This window comes from Macrosteles quadrilineatus, unplaced genomic scaffold (genome assembly GCF_028750875.1).
Source record: "Macrosteles quadrilineatus isolate MER2022 unplaced genomic scaffold, UCM_ALF_1.0 Scaffold_3__2_contigs__length_128488019, whole genome shotgun sequence".
NCBI lineage: Eukaryota > Metazoa > Arthropoda > Insecta > Hemiptera > Cicadellidae > Macrosteles > Macrosteles quadrilineatus.
The window spans coordinates 29,758,835-29,778,585 of NW_026542596.1; the positions used below are offsets into that span (position 1 = coordinate 29,758,835).

At 34.2% G+C, this 19,751-nt stretch overlaps 1 protein-coding gene across 1 annotated transcript; it reads left to right on the forward strand.

The window, feature by feature from the left end:
- Positions 1-896: 896 nt before the first annotated feature.
- LOC128989070 (uncharacterized) lies at positions 897-5,898 on the forward strand. Its single transcript, XM_054410927.1, has 4 exons — positions 897-913; positions 1,770-1,939; positions 2,518-2,770; positions 5,805-5,898. The coding sequence occupies exons 1-4, from the start codon at positions 897-899 to the stop codon at positions 5,896-5,898; spliced, it is 534 nt and encodes a 177-aa protein (XP_054266902.1).
- The last annotated feature ends 13,853 nt before the right edge of the window (positions 5,899-19,751 follow it).

Here is a 19,751-nt window from a genome sequence, read left to right on the forward strand (position 1 = left end):
TAATTCTAAATCCAAAGAAGTACAAACAAGATAGTTTCTAGAAGGTCTGTGTGTTTGTCCTTGATCATTGAGCTTTTAATAAATAGTTCTAGCTAAGAACCAGCTGTTCTTAATTAGTAACAATGCAGTGGTTATCTCGTTCATGGTTGGTCTTAACCTTACCTTCTTGGCACATTAGATCCTTTGCTTGTTCAGGGTGTTCTACAGTGAGACACTAATCGACGACAAAACCAGCTCATTTTGTTGGTATTACTGTTTTCTTTACTCCATTGCCAATCTGCTGTTTATGCATTGTTGCATAGATAGCTATGAGGTTTAGTGTCATTCATAATTTATTGAAAATAAGGCTCAAACATGGTTTTCTTGCGAGCTCAAATAGAGTATGTGTTGTAGGCGTTTTTTTCTGTTGATCCAATTTGCTTAAATGTTGAAAATTCTTTGAATAGTTGATTTTTAGGTACCTTAACTGGAGTCACATCTTTAAACTTAGTTTCAAACCATTCTTGGCATAAACCCTATGATTTACATTTAATGTACAATACTTTTTGGGCTTGTGGAAACAACATTTTGATTCTTATTCAAATATATTCCCGATAACTGTAAACCTCATAGTATGCAACAATGTATATCAACTGATTGGCAAAGAAGATAAAAAACAGGGATGCCAACTGAGTTTGTTTTGTCGTTAAAAAGTGTCTTGCGGTAATTGTAATTTGGGTTGCATTTAAAAAGCCGAAATGTGAATCTAAACCATATTTAAAATAATGTGCACCACTCATAAGAATCGCACACGTAACCTCAATTCACAAGTGGCTAAGTGCAACATAGTTTATCACAGAACACCTCGACTATGTGAGGATAAGCAGCACTGTACAAAGTTTCATAGCCTGTTACTCATGGTAATCTGGTACGTGTAAGTGTTAGTCGCCAACGTTAACCAGAGTTAGTAGGTGCTTGACAGTGGTGAAGTCTCACACCGGTATTATATGTGCTAATAAACAAAGTTATATGAGTCAAGTTGAGTTGGAACTAAACTTGTTATTGTTGTTGTCCAAGTCTAAGACTCCCTCTCCCCACCACTCATACTCTCAGCAAACTTCTTCAATAAACTGACTGCAGTTTGGTCTCACTCTAATTACTTTTAATTAGACCAAACTAAAACATACCTAGTTTTGCAGTTCAAATAGTGTGTTTTATTCCACTACATTTGTTTTGCCATATTTGGCATTTTCAAGTGGTATATTTGAAACATTTTAATATCCAAATTGGACTTGTTAAGTCGTAGAATTTTACATTAAAACATAAATGTACACATTTTAACACGTACGAACAAAATTATTTACATGTAGGCCTACAACACCTGATCATGGCACTGACAGAGATAGACTACCAAACTACTTGACGAGTCCACTTAGGATATTATAATGTTTCTGTATACTTGAAAATTCAAAATATGGCGAAACATAAGAATGTAGTGTATTAAAACACACTACAGTATTTGAAGTGCAAGACGATGTATGTTTTAGTTTAGTCTATACTAAGCAGTTCAATGGCTACAAAATGGAATTTAATACTAGAGTTTAAAGGTTAGTGGATATGGTTGAGCAAGTAGACCAAAGATTGGGTTTTAGTTGTTAAGTTTTGTGAAATTTTTTATATTTTGCATACAAAATTTAAGGGTTTAAAGCTAATCAATCATTTTTGACGGATGCTAGGTGCTTCTGGGTGGTAGAGGATAAGTCATTACTAATTTCTTTTCATGTCTCCAGACCATCGTCTACCAAGATGTCTACCAAGCTCGCCGTTGTCTTCCCCTTGTTTGTCCTGATGTTGGCGACCCTGCTGGCCGCAGAAAAGGCTGCAGACTCTGCTACAACTGCGGCCGCTGATAAGGTTGATAAAACACAAGTTGCCACCACAACTACTTCTCCTGCGACCAGTAAGTAGGCAAGAACTCTCTGGGTAAAAAATCCTTAGTACGCTCATATGAATTTGAGTTCAATCTGAAATTTTATTGTTCATTTTTGTGATCAAATGGGAGAAAGACTATTTCATTTGGATTACTGCATATTTCATTAAATCTTTCTTTCGTTTGACTTCATAGCTGGATGGCTGAGCGGTAATAGAGCTGGGGTGGAATTTAGAGGGTCATTGGTTTTGGGCTCCAATGAAATATCTTTGCTATTGGTTACGTAACATAGCTCAGATATTTTGTTTTAGTGCAGGACTTCTTTCGTTCCCTACCAGCAGCCGTAATACCCCTCTGTAAGTATGATCTTGTCCTGCCATCCGGACCCGCGTAGTGAATTATCAGTGAGATTTTTAAATGTTTTACTTGCGTAGGGGTCTATCGTTAAGCACCTGAACATAAGTTTCTCAGGTAAGCTAACCGAACTCTATCGCAATCCTGAAGATAACTAAAGTTGTAGAACACTCTGGGATCATCTTTGAAAATTCCCATATCTTTTCCAAAAACAAATGGTTCAACAGCGACTGTTTTACATTTTTGTTTTCCAGATGAGTACGGAATCCCGCACAACCTGATGCAGATCATCTCCAGCGGAGGTACTGTGGTGCTGGGTGTTGTCGTGTTGGCAGCAATAGCAGCACTGATCATGCCGATGTTCAACCTGCGACTGTGCCAGGTGTTGGGAAACTGTGACACCTACGCGGGCGCCGCCTCTGGCTACTCCAGCAACCTGTACCAGAATGATGTGTACGGCCAGTATCCCCAGGCTTCTTACCCCACTCCCAACACTTACCAGAAGAGGTCAGTCCGTAGTGACAACCTGCGTTATTAGGCTACACCACAGTTCATGTCATTTACATGTCATCCATCCTAAGTTGAGAGTTGCAATATTTTGATTTTAATACAGTGAACCGATACAAATATGCTGGATCATCTACGAAGCTACAGTAGTTTAGCATACATCATATAAATACATTTGTTGATAAAATTAACTATGACCTCCTGGGGCCCATTTCATAATAAACTACTAGTTACAAGTTACTACTTGTAACTTGTAATTACCATTAGATTTGCATTGGGCGATCAGCTGATTAGCTGATTTACTAATAATATTAGTTTGTACTTTATTATGAAATGGGCCCCAGTAAGTAATAGTCCCCTGTCAAATGTACATATACAGGCTCCCGTGTGCTCCTTAATGAGGCAGGTGTGGGAGTAGTCTTAATCTCTTCGTTTGACCTTGGAGAAATACAATTTCGATGGTGGCACTCTTGAAAATGGTGCGTTTGAACGCTGTGGGTAAAAAACAAAATGGCCGCCGTCGCAAACTTCTTTTCTTACTTAGATCAGTAACCGTTAGAGTTATGAATGAATTGGTGATACCAAAATGTAGCTATTTCAAATCTGCACAAAAAAGATTGTTAAAGTTGTTATGTAGGATACACCATTCTTTCATAAAACATAATTTTATATTTTTCATAAATAAATTAATCAGGGTGGATGTAATGTCCCAGGACAGTTAAATATTTCAAAAAAGTAATAAAGGATGTTTCAGAAAATCTTAACGGGCTATGCAGATTCAGATTCTATGTGCAAAAATAAGTAAAAAATGTTGTATAAAATTTTTTTGGTTTCGGCTTAGTTTAGCCGTAATCCGCCATTTTGTATTTTTTTTAAATCATTTATAACTCAAAAGCTCTTGGAGATATTTTAATGAAACTTGGTATAAACTTTAAGTCTACAACTATAAACATTCTCCAAAAAAATCTTTGATCAGGCTCATCGAATTTCAAAATGGCGGCCATTAAAATTTTTTAAAGTCAAATTCCATGAAAACTAGCAATTAAAACAAAACTTTGACAGTATGTAAAGTCCTTTTTATTACAAATCGAACGACACTTTATTTGCGAAAATCGGATAATAAATAAAAAAGTTATGTAACTTTTATTATGTTTTTGTCACTATCTTCTATGGAATTTAACTTTCTGATTTCAAAATGACTGCCATTTTGATAATTACTATTAATAATAAAAGTGACATAACCTTTTTATTTATTATCCGATTTTCGCAAATAAAGTGTCATTGTATTTGTAATGAAAAGAACTTTAAATAATGTGTTGCAAAATTTTGTTTTAATAGCTGGTTTTCATGGAATTTGACTTTAAACATTTAAATGGCGGCCATTTTGTTTTTTACCCACAGCGTTCAAACGCACCATTTTCAAGAGTGCCACCATCGAAATTGTATTTCTCCAAGGTCGAACAAAGAGATTAAGACTACTCCCACACCTGCCTCATCAAGGAGCACACGGGTGTACATTTGACAGTGGACTATAAGATGTAATTGACTACAATGTTTTATCTATTCAGTGTAACAAGTTTTGTGACTTGAATGACCTTATACTAATCATACTGGGGAGCGAGGGCCGTAGAACGATTGGCACACATTTTTAGCCGATTTGGAATAACACGACTGGCACAATCATTAGAGGGGATTAAGAAGGGTCAAACTGGAAGGTTCGGAAAGGCACGATTGGCACAACAGACCGGCAAGGAAGTAGTAGGCAGTTAGCCAGAATGGAAATTGTTTTGTCCCCACAAAGTCCCCGCTGTAATGATTATTAGAGTTAGCAATTACTTCATCCATGGTGTAAGTTTGAGCGACAAATCTGCTGCTACGGTCACTGCCCCTGCTGGACCCTAATAAAACTACACTAACCCAACCTAACTTAACTAAACCTAGCCTAACTTAACTTAACTAACCTAACTTAACCTAACCTAACCTAACCTAACCTAACTTAACCTAACCTAACCTAACCTAAGCTAACATAACCTAACCATTGGAAATACGCGGTATTACCGGCAAATGACTGTCGTAGCAGAGTTGACGGGGAATTTTAAACCTCCCGTTTTCCCTCGTTCGATGGCGTTTACCTGGTCGAGCGATTGTGCCAATCGTGCCTTTTCCAAGCAGGCGAGTTGACCCTACTTATTCCGCTCAAATGATTGTGCCAATACTGCCATGGGCAGAAGATCCAAAAATGTGTGCCAATCGTCCCGTTCCCGGAGCGAGCTGGTGTAGTGGTTAGAGCGCAGGACTTCAGTACCTGAGGTCCCGGATTCGATCCCCACCTAGTCACCAATGGATTTTATCTAAGTGATAAAAAAAATCTTAGGACAAAAAAATACTAATCATACTAAAAATGTGTTACACAAGAAGTCAGTGAAGATCGAATAAAAGATTGTTGAAGCATGTGTTTACGCAATTTATTTCAAATAACAGCCAAAACGAGTGTTTCCTATGTCAACACAAGTTGTTAAAACCACTTGCTGTGAACTCTCGGTCTAAATGCAGTGTAAGAACGTGTTGTAAATACAATACGATAGAAAACAAAATTTCTTTTGAAAAACACTGAAAAATAGAAGTTAATATCCAAATTGTTAAAAAAGTGGCGTTCTTCGTTCTTTAGATGTTAATAGACTTTTGTTTAAAACATGCGCACGTAAAAAACGCTGGCGTAAAAGAGGTTTAGACAAGTTGCTGTTTTTACAACTAAATGTTGAGGCAATCTAGGAAAAATGTTAAACCATTCAAATTTAAGTTATCCTAATTTTTGTAATGCTTACCAAACTTGATCTTTACTCATTTACGTATTTTTATTATAGAAGATTTTTTAGGATTGTTGAAACAATACCGTAGCTTACTCTTATTTTAATTTTATATCTGCACGCGAGAAAAGTTGTATATGTTCATCTCTTCATTTGTGGTGTTACTACCATTACAAAGTTAAAACTGTATTAGCCTAATTAAAACTTGAATATTCTGTACTTTTCAGATCGGTTGAGTACATGGGGCCAGTCCTACAGATGTTGAAGACGGCCTATGACAAGTACAGTCAGAACCCAACGGCATCGAGGAATGCTCTGTAGATTTAATCCTAAACACTTATTCTAATGTTCCTAACTGTAATTTATTGTATCATTTTATTGTATCACGTTTTCAAGTTTAAATATCTGTAATAATGTTACTCATATTAAAGTGAGATTTGATTCTGTGATCAGTGATTTATATTTTTTTGTTGAATAAGTTACCTTTTAATAATACTAGTGTTAAGCTGCAAAAGTTCACCAGATGTGGTTGTATTCATAGTGTAATGATGTGTAGCCACATCCCATATAGCACAAAAGTCTCGTTGACCTACTTGATACCTATTATGGATACCTATATGATACCTAGATTGAGGATACCTAATGAATATGTGTAGAATACCTATTGGGGACAGCTCACTTACTCTACAGATCATAGACTATACGAGCTTTTTAAATAATATTGAAGGTTCACTTGCACTACAGGCTCGTATACTATACGAGCCGATCAAAAATATCAAATAAATGAAGAGGGTTCACTTACTCTACAGATCATTGTGCCTATGAGCCTCGTGTATTATATTTAAAAATACAGTAGGAAGGTTCGCTTACTCTACAGATCATAGTGACTATGAGCCAAGCTTACGAATTATTTGATAATTCAGGAATCGGCTCGTATAGTATACGAGCCAAAATAATGAATAATATAAATTATAGGAATAGGCTCGTATACTATACGAGCCTGCAGAAAAATATTAGATGGCTCACTTACACTACAGATCATTGGCACAATGATCCGTAGAGTAAGTGAACCCTCTTCAAAATATTAGATGGCTCACTTACTCTACGGCTCATTTAGCTACTCGTTGCGCGGTTTGCGTTCGTGAAACTCTAGGCGCTATGCCCGGCTTCGACTGCTGCGACTGCCTACATAAGTGTATTGCATCACCTCAATTATTTATTAAAACGAAATAAATATGTATGCACAAGTAAATTTATTACATTTTTGGACTGAATACTTTAAAAATGGAGGGAGCATGACTTTTATGTTTAATTAAATTAAAAGTTATAGAATAAAACATATTTTGACTATGTGATTTGATCATGTTATATAATACACACTTGTATGATCCAGATACAGAGCTACAGACAAAACCTGTGGTCCGATTTAGATTAAATTTTGTATCTGGATTCATCCACGAGTCACTATTTTTCTAAGCACGGGTTGAGGAATAATGGCAAAAATTTATAAAAACAGTTCACCAGTTTAGAATATTTCTCAGTTACTGTGAGTTGCAAAAAAAGTGTATACAGAAGCATTTGTGTTCACAGAAAATATAGAGGACTAGATGTATACAGAAGATATATTAAAATACAATACGCATACAACTATCAACGTTTACATATGTAAAATTAATGAATTTGTTGTATTGAGTATTTTTAACATTATGACGAAGCCTTAACAAAATATATTTTTTTAAGGAGTTCTAGGGTGTTAAACTATATTGTATTTATCTTTTGTGGAAGATTCTGTCCACGATTTATGATTGCTAACAATTTAATACAAAGATTTAAGTCTCTGTACGTGAAGACTAAAACACGAAACAAACTTTAAAGGGATAGAAAAGATTTGATCAGGAGCTGGCGTTTGATACCTTTTGGGAATAAATATAGCCTCTACTTCAAAGGTATACATGGTGAGGTAGCCTCTGGAAGTCCATCTTCAGGTTAACAAAAACGTCAATAGGTAATCTAACCAATTTGGTTAGATGACCTATTGACGTTTTCTGAAGATGGACTTATTTTCAAGTCCGAAACTATAGTAGTGTAATACTGAAGAAGGATCACTTGACTAAGCCAGGTAACTTAAACCATTTAGCTTAAAGTTATACTAGTGGCTTGTAGGGACATAAGTCCCTAAAAAGCTCAAATGTAAAACAACTTTTTGCAATACCGGTATTTAAACAAACTCAGAATAACATTATCTATGTGTCAGAATAGGCATCCCTACACCATATCTTTTGTGTAAAAACCAGTTTGTTGTTCTTCTTTGTTTGCTTTTGTTGATGTCATTTTCAATAAATAATTTGAATCAATCCAGTGGTTTCACATGAAAATGCAGCAAACATATCATTGTTTGTGAATGAATACTGGTTTACTAAGGTAGCTTTGGTCTTGTGGTTAATGAGGATAAATAAAAGCTTCCCTGTTTGGAATTTTAAAAAATCATTGGAGGTTCGCCTTCAGATGAATTGAAGACGCCTGCAATTTCATCTGCAGTAGGCTTATTATACCTACGACGATCCATATTTATCCTGTCTACAAACCTAAGTTCTAATTCACTGTCACCTTGTACAACCATTTCTTCCGAAGCTCTTTTGTAAATTTGTGCAAATGGATTTTCTAATAGAATTTCAGCTAGTTTTGACAATATTTCAGGTTTTAAGTCACTATTTTCTCGACGCCTTTGACGAATTATTTCTGTTGCTGTTGATGTGTCAATAATGTACAATTGGCCATACACGGGGTCTTCATCATGTCGAGGCAGCAAATCTGAGATTGAACGATAAATCTGTCCTTGAATTTTGAAACAGTATGGTCCTTTTCCTGGAATATCTTTCTTACTGGCTGAAAAATAAGCAAAAACCATCGCACTGTTGCATTGTCGAATGAATTTATACAGTTGTGGGCTCTCTTCAAACAAACTTTTAAGTTCTACATTAGTTTTTGACTGAGGAAGGTTAATAAGTCCGTTATGGCAACATGTCAGAAAATGATTATTCGTTAGTTCTTCTCTAAAATGAAGAGCACTACATTGAATGCACTCTTGGTCCAGTAATCCTGCATCATGGATCTTTACATTTCTCTCGTCTACCATGGGTCTCCTAAAAAGGGGTTGTAACATATCTTGATTAAGTTCGTCATTATCTACTCTTGCTCTCCTACGCGCACTGTCATTCCTATGAACAGTTCCCCGCCTTTGTGGTATTCCCCTGGCGTTCATATTAATTACAGTACTTATAATGAAAAGAATATATATCCAGCAGCCTACATACCAAAACATCTTGAATCCCTGGTGATTTTATAAAAGTATGATCGAATATGATTAGATTACTCTACGTTGTATATTCACTGCACTAAAAAAATTTACTTACGAAGGAATGCAAATACACCATTTTAGAACCAATAACATTTATAGGTTATTTTAGTTGTATATATTTACACAACCTTAACCTTAAAATGTGTAGACATATAAAGAAAACAACATCATTTAAAATAAACTTGAACATATGATTTAAAAATAAAAACAAAACAGAAGTTAGATTTAATTTCGACTCTTTGATTATTTATACAGAATATTTATTCTATGTCGTTTATTCCTTTAACACGACAATAACGTAAAAGCATGAAAAAATGAAACTTGAGTATATGATTTAAATATAAACAAAGAATGCAGACGTTTTTCCGACTAATCTTCAATATTTCAGTTTTATTATAGTATACATTTCATAGTTGACTGGCTAAAAGTAAACCAAATGTGTGTATTGATCACTGTTTTCAAATCTGTGGCACAGCTGTTTTAATTTCAAAAGATGTAAACAAATTAAACCCCATGTTGTTTTAATGGGAAAAGTTTTATTCTGTTGCGAATTTATGGTAAAAAAAATAAGAAAAATGAATAGTTTTCCCTCAAAATTCACGTCAAGACCTTTAAAATAAGACCCCTCCCATCCTTCTACGGCCATCCAGTCACTCACAATTTCTTTACAAAAATTTGACTTACGGAATTATATATATAGACAAGTTGGTTTCACACCAACATTTCATGCACATATGAAATCTATATAATTAATACGCGAACACGAAGTTTGTCGGTTGAATCCTCCACCATTTCTAAACCGATTTTATCCACTGACGTCTCATTGGAAAGAGCGTGTTGCGTAGATTTGCAAACTGGCCTAAAATTTTTGAAAAAGTCCCTTGGCCTCTGCCACAGTGGCTTTTTATTAAGTTCCCATGTTGTCCTTACGAAGAACATAATATTGTTTACATCAGCTGTTTAATTTAATTGTGTTCTTTGTTTTTCAATTCAACGAAACGCATTGGTTACATTAACTGATTTTGTGGAAATTAAATATCTATCTATATATTAATTACGAAAGCCGATTCTTTGCGTCAAAATTGTGGGCGACTGGGTAGTCGTAGAACGACGGGAGAGGGTTCAAATTAAAGGTCTCGATCCCGGAAAAATAGTGAAATTCCCCAAATTTTAACACAAAATTAGACATAACCTTTGACTTAGTCAATGATATAACGTAAAATGTTCTCCATAAGAATAGCATTAGAAGCCATTTGTCTGTTGATTTTTGTTTACCTCAATACAGCTGATCGTGATTTATCATTAAGCCAGTAAGCAATATTACATTTGGATTTAACTCGTTTGCCAGTAAATTCTGCAATGTACTGTATACTATATAAAACCAGGGATGACGTTACATACAATTGAGACTTTTGTCGTTATGTCTTAGAATGTTGAAATTAATTTTACTGTGCAATTTGCAAATTTGTGTATTTGTATGTAAATTAGCCAAGCGCATGAAATTTAGTAGAATCGTGGGAGATGGTTAAAATCAAAGTAAATGGAAGTAGAATGGCTGAAATATTTAAGCTTTGGTTTTTTTAAACATATGTTCACGAAGTTTACAAAATTATTTTACTTTGATTACATTTCTTCACATTAGTAGGTTATTGTTGTGCTGCGTGCTGAAGGAATGTTTAACATGAAATAGCCCCATTGACTAAATAATCAACGATGCAAGATTAGTTAGAAAACTTCTGTTTTGTTTTTATTTCAAAACATATGTTGAAAATTTATTCAAAACTTTTGTTTTAAATTTCATAACATTTAATTTTTTTTTTTATTATTATTTATTTACTTTACAATCTGTTCTATTATATATTGAACAATAAGTAAATAATATGTAATACGAAAAATTGACTTTGGAACATTAAAAATAGCTGTTAAGCACTCTCAACAACAAATTTTTCAATAAAAACACTTTACAAAAATCTGTAGGGCAGGTCGAGAATTGATGGCCTCATAAGTCTGTAAATTGTATCCATGTTGTTTAATAAGTTAAGAGCTAAATGATTTTCATGAGTTTCCAATTTCGTAATATATCGTTCACTTATGGTCATGATTTCGTCCTTAACTGTAGGCATCTTAAGGTCTTGATGTAGTGTCCTATTGCTGACATACCATGGTGCATTTGTTATCTTCCTCAGCATTGTCGATTGGTATCTTTGGAGAATTTCTATATTAGAAGTACTCGCTGAGCCCCATAGTTGCACTCCATATGTCCAGATTGGTTTCAATATAGTTTTATATAGCAATAATTTATTTTCTAGACTAAGTTTTGATTTTCTTCCGATGAGCCAATTTAACGGATTAGATTTTAAATTTAGTTGTTGCCGTTTTCTCCAAATGTGTGTTTTCCAAGTTAACTTCCTATCTAAATGGATACCTAAGTATTTAACCTCAGTTACTTCGGGAAGTTGGGTGTTGTTTATTGTGACAGGAGGACAAGAATTTTGATTTAGAGTAAAAGTAATGTGGACAGATTTAGTTTCATTAATTTTGAACCTCCATGTCTTAAACCAATCAGTAATTATGTTTAGATTTTGCTGTAAATTTAGAGAAGCTTGAAATGGATCACGATGAACAGACAAAACCGCAGTATCATCCGCAAATGTAGCAATTTCTACCAACTCATTTTCTGGGAGATCTGCTGTGTAGAGAATATACAAAAACGGCCCGAGGACACTTCCTTGAGGAATCCCAGATTCAATTGGACGTAGGTTAGTGAGGACGTCTTGATATTTAATTTGGAAAGTTCTGTTTTGAAGGTAGGATTTTAAAATGCTATAAATTGAATGGGGTAAAAACTTTTTTACTTTATATAACAAGCCAACATGCCACACCTTATCGAATGCCTGGCTAACATCCAAGAAGGCAGCTGAACAAAACTTTTTATCTTCCATACATTGACGTATCACGTCAACAACTCGGTGAACCTGTTCTATGGTACTGTGTTTCCGTCTGAAACCAAACTGATGTGCAGGAATCACATCTTCGCCAATAAGTTCTTGTATTCTTTTCAGAAGAAGTTTTTCAAATAACTTAGACATTATTGGTAAAAGACTTATGGGTCGGTAAGAACTTACCTGGTCAAGAGGCTTCCCAGGTTTCGGAATGACTATCAATTGTGCTCTTTTGAAATGATCTGGTACATATTCAAGTTTTAACATTGTATTAAATAAAATAGTCAAAAACATTATTCCTTTTCGTGGAAGCTCTTTAAGTATTTTACCAGTTATGAGGTCGTAACCAGGAGCCTTGTCAGAGTGTTGTGCTGCGTGCTGAAGGAATGTTTAACATGAAATAGCCCGATTGACTAAATAATCAACGATGCAAGATTAGTTAGAAAACTTCTGTTTTGTTTTTATTTCAAAACATGTGTTGAAAATTTATTCAAAGTTTTGTTTTAAATTTCATAACATTTAATTTGACACGTAATTTTAGTGTTTAATCTATACTTTGTATCGAGTGGAATAACCTTAACGGTTACCATAGTAAAAAAAAATGCAGTTACTCTAGTAGTGGGGTCGTATAGCTGCATATAGTGGCAGAATATTTCAGTTCTGGCAGACAGGCTGCAATTTTAGGTGGTCATAGTATACAAGTTTCTGAACCTAAAACCGCCCAGACCCCAATTTTTAAGGACCTCGGTCGTCCGTAATGACGTCATCAAAATGGCGGCCGTAAGAGGATGCTGGGTCCCCATGAATTGGCTATAACGACCGAATGCCTGAACCGATTTTCATGAAATTTGGCACACAAGTGCTTGAATACATTATCTCGGCCTGGGTTGAAAATGGTCAAGTTCATCAAGTCATTTCAAAATGGCATCCATTCAAAACTAAAAATAATTATGAGGAAAATAATTGTGAATTGTTTTATACAGGGTGAGTTTTAAAAGAGTTACCCCCCTACTTTTTTATACATTTCTTAAGATATCAACTTTGAACCATGTCAGATCATTGTAGAGTAGCAAGTACTTCATTTTGACTGGGTTTACATTTTTGGCCGCCATCTTGGATCTGCCATTTTGGATACAAAAATATTTTTTCAAATGTAAAGATAGGATTGTGACCCACCGTTTCAAACAAAACCTTTACGCTGAATACAATGCTGCAATCCGTTTAAAAAATGTTAATCCATTCTCAAGTTATGAGAACTTTTTATAACTTTATTTTTAGTCCATTATAACATTGTGCATTTACAAACTAAGGCCATAATCTCAAAATAGTGCTAGATAAAGATAAGTGGACACCACCATTCATTGTTGACCTATTTTCACTCGGTTATGACGGATGTATTTTTTTCAGCCGCCATCTTGGATCCGCCATTTTGAAATGTGATAAATTATTTTAAATATGAAGGGGGTGTTGTGACCCATCATTTCGAACTACTTTTTTATGTTGAATTCAATGCCGTAATTCGTTTTTCATTGTCATGTTTGGTTTTTGAAATATTGACATTTTAAATCAAAATAATTGTTATATTTTATCAAGAAAGCTTGATAACAAAAAACGGATAAAATAAAAACTAGTCGAAATGAAATAATCGCTACTCTACAATTATCTGACGTGGTTCGGAGTTGATATCTTAAGAAATGTATAAAAAAGTAGGGAGGGGAACTCATTTAAAACTCACCCTGTATAAAACAATTCACAATTATTTTCGTGCTAATTTGAATGCAGGACGTGATTGAGCCATGCGAACGAGATCATCTTGAAAATTAAGAAGTTAAACGGGGCAAAGCCCGCGGGTTACAGCTAGTCCTATATAAAAGAAGAACACCTACAATATGAAGATTCCCACAAACAATGAACAAGGATGTTATCGGAAGTGCTACTATTTTGTAGGAAACACGGACTTAACTTTTTTTTTTAAAGAGGTTGGCGGCCTCTTTTAACCTTGAATTTGCCCGTCCACATAGACTAAGCGCCCGTGCGTGGATCGTTTACAGCAAAGCAAGGAGTGAGCCGGTACAGTACAAAGGTGAACTGTACTGATAAAATGTTATCGGCAGTGACCAGGATCCGAACCCACGACATCGCTGCCTTGGGCCCGAAGTCCGCGACGCTACCGACTGAGCCACCGACTCACTAAACGAACTAATGATTTGCAAAGGAAACCCCTCTAAGGCCGAATTAAACTGGTACGGCAAGGACATTATATATGTTTTCATAAAAGTCAAGTGATTTTAAAATAATATGACTACATCCAAGAAACCTTAATAAAACTTGCATTGAAGGATTCGCATTATTCACATTACCACGAAAACTACTGTACTATTTTGTAGGAAACATGGACTTAACATTATGATAATTGGCAAAGGAAACCCCTCTAAGGCTGATTTAAACTGGTAAGGCAAGGACATTAAACACAAGTTTTCATGAAGGTCAAGTGATTTAAAAAAAGAATATGATTACATCCAAGAAACCTTAGTAAAACTTTAATTGGAGGCTTCGTATTATTCGCATTTAAGGGAAACAACAAACCATCTGAACAACATTAGGCCTTACAATTCTGCATATTTTCAGGTAAATATAACTTACGTTATAACAGTAACTAGCCAAATTAATGCCAATTGAGGCAAATAAAATTGTGACAGAGAGGTTATGCAGAAAATCAGGCAGTTCTTAAATACCTATTGTAAACAAAATTGTATCTCTATAAAAAAATTACTGAAATTTGTAAACGTACTGGTGACAATGGGTAGTACCATGCTGACTACGTTATCATTGACGAAGATCAACATGGACTACCTAATGTGGCTATAAGTGGGAAATATTTGTAGAATACACTAAAAACCAGATCAGTTTTTGAAAAATGGTAAAATATTTACAAGAAATGTTTAGGCTATTATATGGAAATGTTAGGTACGTTCCATCTATGAGTTTAGTCTTTTAAACTAATCGGAAATTATTACTTTTATTCGTTTTTAAATAAGTTAATAATTGTTTTTAAATAACTACTTTACTTCTTTGCAATTGCTCGATTTAGAGCAACATGTACACTAGTCGTTAATTATACTAGCACATTTTTGACGTGAGATAATAGCACGTTTGAAAAACAATGCTAATGACATCAATACACACAGTAGGAATTTATTCGATAAGAAAACTCCTTAAACGATCTATTTTTAGCCTTTAAATACTACCCTGTGTACGCCACTATCTGCACTGTATTTTGCTCATTTTCTTTACGCTGCCTCTACCCTAATCACTAATTCAACTGAACAAAGTAAAAATATGTGTGTTATAACATTTTGGATCTATGGTATTGCGTTTTAAACCATAATAAAAGCTAAAATACAATTTAATAGTGTTACTGAGAGAAAGTCACGCGACCCTGTAATTTTTCTACCTTTTTTCTATCCCACCAACACATCTTACGCTAGTTCTAGCCCGTAACAGTTGATCACAATATTTCAGGCAAGTCCTAGATCGTACTAAGAAATAATGTACAGACAAAACTCTAATTTTATTTATATAGAAGATGTCTCGTGTTCACATAATCTCTCAGTGAACTGATAATTTGTCACTTAGTAATGCTATCATACTTCATTTAAATATTGATATCAGTAAACCAAACTATGAACATCGGTTTTTATATGTAATTGTTTTGGCAGAGCTTTCCTACTGCTAAAAAAAGAAGTTTCCCTACTTCTATTTATTTCAAACTAATTAATAAAACAAATAATAAATAAACATGCCTTTATTTATCAAGCCGTTCTCTCAAATTAGTTAGACAAAGTTTGACATTAAACATTTCGAATCCTCCATGTTAAACTTGGTGTGTAATAATATCAAATGTTAATAAAAATATCTTATGGTACTCCTTATATATAATACGTGAAGGTGATTTCTACGAAACACTACTCCTCCGTTAATAATGGATGGATTTTTAAAAACGATGTGTCAAAATGAATCGTCATCATTCAGTTAGTCTATATAATTTTAAGTACTCGGACTCCTTTTACCATCGGCACAGAAAACATACTACCACAGACAATGGAATAAACCTGATACTACTATCTGATTGGACCGTTAATTCCCTCTAACATTGAACCAAAGTATGCCCAACTTTATGCATACGACGTAAACACAGCTGTTACTTACAGAATGGGCCACAATCCGTGAAATGCGAACAACTGCAGATGCTTGATCTAAGTGAATCTATCTATATATTAATAGGCAAGCATGTTTCTTTAAAACCTTTTTTCTCAGCTCGTGTGAATCGTAGGGAAAATCTACGCATACCGTTAGAAAGCTATTTTCCTGTAGGTGTGCAGAATCCCTTTATAAATTTAAATAGGCTCAAAGATAAGCACGAAAAATGAGTTTAAAAATTTGAAAAAATTAACATGGATCTTATGCGTTGCCATGGTGACGAAATAACAACGAAATATAAACAGATAATAAAAACAAATGGAAGAAACTCCAATCACATGTTTTATTTACAGTGTGGGGTGAAAATAGATAAGTGAGTACATTAGATATTTTTGGTCGAGTTTCGACCACTGGACGACCTCTCGTATATATTAATAGGCAAGCAGAAATCTATATATAAAGCCAAAAGTACCCATGAACTTTTGAGAAAACTACAAGTCACACCCCCATAAACCATAAACTTAAAATGTTCGTTATGACGAGAAAAACGAAAAACCTTGCGCAAAACTATCCATTATTTCATAAATCACCCTTTAAGGTCGTAATTTCTTTCCAAAGGGAACTTTCCTTATACACAATGTTAAAAAAAACCTCAGCTGTCCTTATTTGTATGTTATTCTTTCAATGTATTTCCTTATTAAAATCAGGTGTAATTATTTGTTTGTATTTCTGTATTCTGTTTTGTTTATTCAAGTTTAACTTAACCAATCAATAATTTTATTAATACTTATGAATTAAAACGGGGTGAAGCCCGTGGGTAACAGCTAGTATGCTTTAAAACCTTTTTTCTCAGCTTATGTGCATCGCAGGGAAAATCTACGCATACTGTTAGAAAGATTTCCTGTGGATGTGCAGAATGCCTTTATAAATTAAAATACATATTTTTTTTATAGGCTCAAAAATAAGCACAAAATTATAAGTGCTTCGCTCAATAATATAAATGGGGTATTTGCATTTTTGTGACGCTTAACAACACGCACACTGCGCCTCTGCGATGAAATCAAGCAGTAGTGTACTGAGTAGACACAGCAAAAAACCGCCAACCGGGCGCTCGGAGGCTTGTACAATAGGAAACAATGCTATTGTTTGCGCTTCCGTTGGTAACGCAAATATTTAGAGCTCGATATACTAGGAGCAGCACACTATATACTATAGCAGGGTTTATTGAAATCGTATTGGTGGATCTTTTGAAGTTAAACACTTTACCTGCTCTGGTTAAAAAAAATGCTAAATTTTTATAATTTTTTAGTAGTGATTTCTATATGTCCGCTATTTTACCAGTGTAGAGCAGATTAATCTATGATTTTATATGAGAAAAAATATCTGTTTGTTGAGAAGGCACGTTCTAACTTCAAAGGGATGTATATCCGTTTTTGACTTTTCCTTCGTCTTGTCGCGTCAGTTCATATCGTACATATGTACTTCTGTGCCAATGAATAACCCTCTATCATAGTTTTGAGAAATTGGTTGTGGGGTTACTGTTAAAGCTAAAATTCATTGACATGGGGGATGTCAGTTAGTTGTCTCAGCCTTATACATAGGCTACATAAAGTTGTCAATTAATCTCTCTACGTAATGTTAGGGGCTTACTCGTTTATATGGTCATGTGGCTTCTTTTGCAACAAATGATGCAAATAAAATAGCAATGTGGCATTTCCAAAAAGCAAAATAAATACTGTAAATTGTCTGTTACGTAAATATTAATTTGTCTGTATACGTAACTAGCCAAATTAATGCCAATCTATCTATCAAATATGACAATCTATATATTACTTATTTAATACGCAAGCAGGTTTTTTGTGACAATTACTCCTCTGAAACTACTGAACCGATTGACATGTTTTTGGTGTCATTGGAAAGAGCGTGACGTGAAGTTGTGCAGGAAACTTTCTTTTTATGGAAATAATTAGAGAGTTAGGCCCTGGGACCTTTTAAAGTTCCGTATTTCTCCATAAGATTAACATGGGAAACAAAATTGTTATGAAACTCCAGCTGTTGACAGAAATGAAAAGTGAGAAGAAGAAAACATGTTAATTGTAAACAGTCAATAAGTTTGCTACAAACATTTACTAACTTGGTTGAATTGAGATATTTACAAAATTTTAATTTGGTTTGGCGCAAATATTACAATGGAAAAATCGAGAGAGCCTTGATTAAATGATATAATCTGTTATGTACATTGTGAGTATTTCCATAATCTTTGAGTCGAATCTTTTTAATTCATCAGAACTAATGACTGTTATTCGTTTAAAAATAACACCTGTAATACTTAGCAATTGCTCGAATTCGAGCAACAGGGACACTAGTATGTATAATTTTACACTACTTTTTAATGAAACAGTATGTATTTCTTGTAATTTCAAGAAATACATAGTGGTAATTTGTAGGAAATTTTATTCTCTTTCAGAATATCACGCTCCACTTTGGTCGATTTCCTCGCCATTTCAAAGTTATTTGCAAAAACGTTAAGCAACCTCCAAATGTATATCTAGTAGTGAGAAAATACTGAATTAAATATGTTGTTCTTAAGCTTTGTACTATTAAATCTACAGTTCTAGTCAACCGATTTTATTAATTAATAGGTCATTGGATAGCCTAATTTGTGAATACACTGTATTTGCAAATAATTATGAAAGTACTGTTGAGGTTGCAAGCAAGATCGTTTGGATATAAATCGATGATAAAGGACTCAATTGTTTGAACAATTTGTGTTGGTCGTGATTTAGCTGTGTGCTTTAATGATATGGGAGTGGTATTTCAATGAAGGTTCTTAGGTCAAAACAAATAGAATAACGTAGTTAGAATTAAGTAAATATATTTAAAACTTAATTCCATATCCAAGATATAATACAAGTTTATACTTTATGATTGAGCGATACAGTATCTTGAACTTAACTGATTAAAACTATCAATATCTCAAGTGAAAGCTTTTGAAGTATTTTATGACCAAGACATATAAAATAACTTAAATAAAAATATAGTTACGTATCGTTGATTGCAGATAGGTAATTATCGTTGATTCGTGATTCAGCAGTGTGCTTTAGGTAGTCCGATCTCAATAAACAATAGCTCAAATAAATCTGCGGTACGTCCTTAGTTGGCCAAAATTATGAAAATCGGTCGGGTAGAAGAGCTAACCCGACTCGGAAAAGAAAAACCAACTATTTTTATAGATGGTAATAATTGGTTTACCAGTATGTATAATCTAATCATACGAAACATGTGTTAATAATTCAACAGCTTATTGTTATCTAATTAATTTTTCTTTGATTAAATGTTGTTGTTAACAATTTGCATTTGTAATTAAAGTGTGTTCATTATGTTTAGTATGTGATTCTAATGTTATGCGCTTAAACTGTACCATTTAGTGAGTAAAGTTGTGTATGGATTTCATAACCATTATTTTACTAGAGACCGTTGTGTTTAACCACTGTTGCTAGTTAGTATATAAATGAGTTCTTTACACTTTAGTTGTAATATAAATTACATCATTATATTATGTAATGACATTTTAAAGAGGGTTGACCCAATTCCAACTGTAAATTGTATGTGTTGTTTAAATAACTGGGGTTCAGTCATTAACTTGTACAAATCTACAGGGTCTATATTTACAA

What these genes read in the sequence shown, in the direction of transcription:
- LOC128989070 (XM_054410927.1), top strand. An exon ending in AACTACTTCTCCTGCGACCA is followed by an intron (nt 1,940 to 2,517) that starts GTAAGTAGGCAA and finishes TTTGTTTTCCAG; the next exon opens with ATGAGTACGGAATCCCGCAC. An exon ending in CCCAACACTTACCAGAAGAG is followed by an intron (nt 2,771 to 5,804) that starts GTCAGTCCGTAG and finishes TGTACTTTTCAG; the next exon opens with ATCGGTTGAGTACATGGGGC.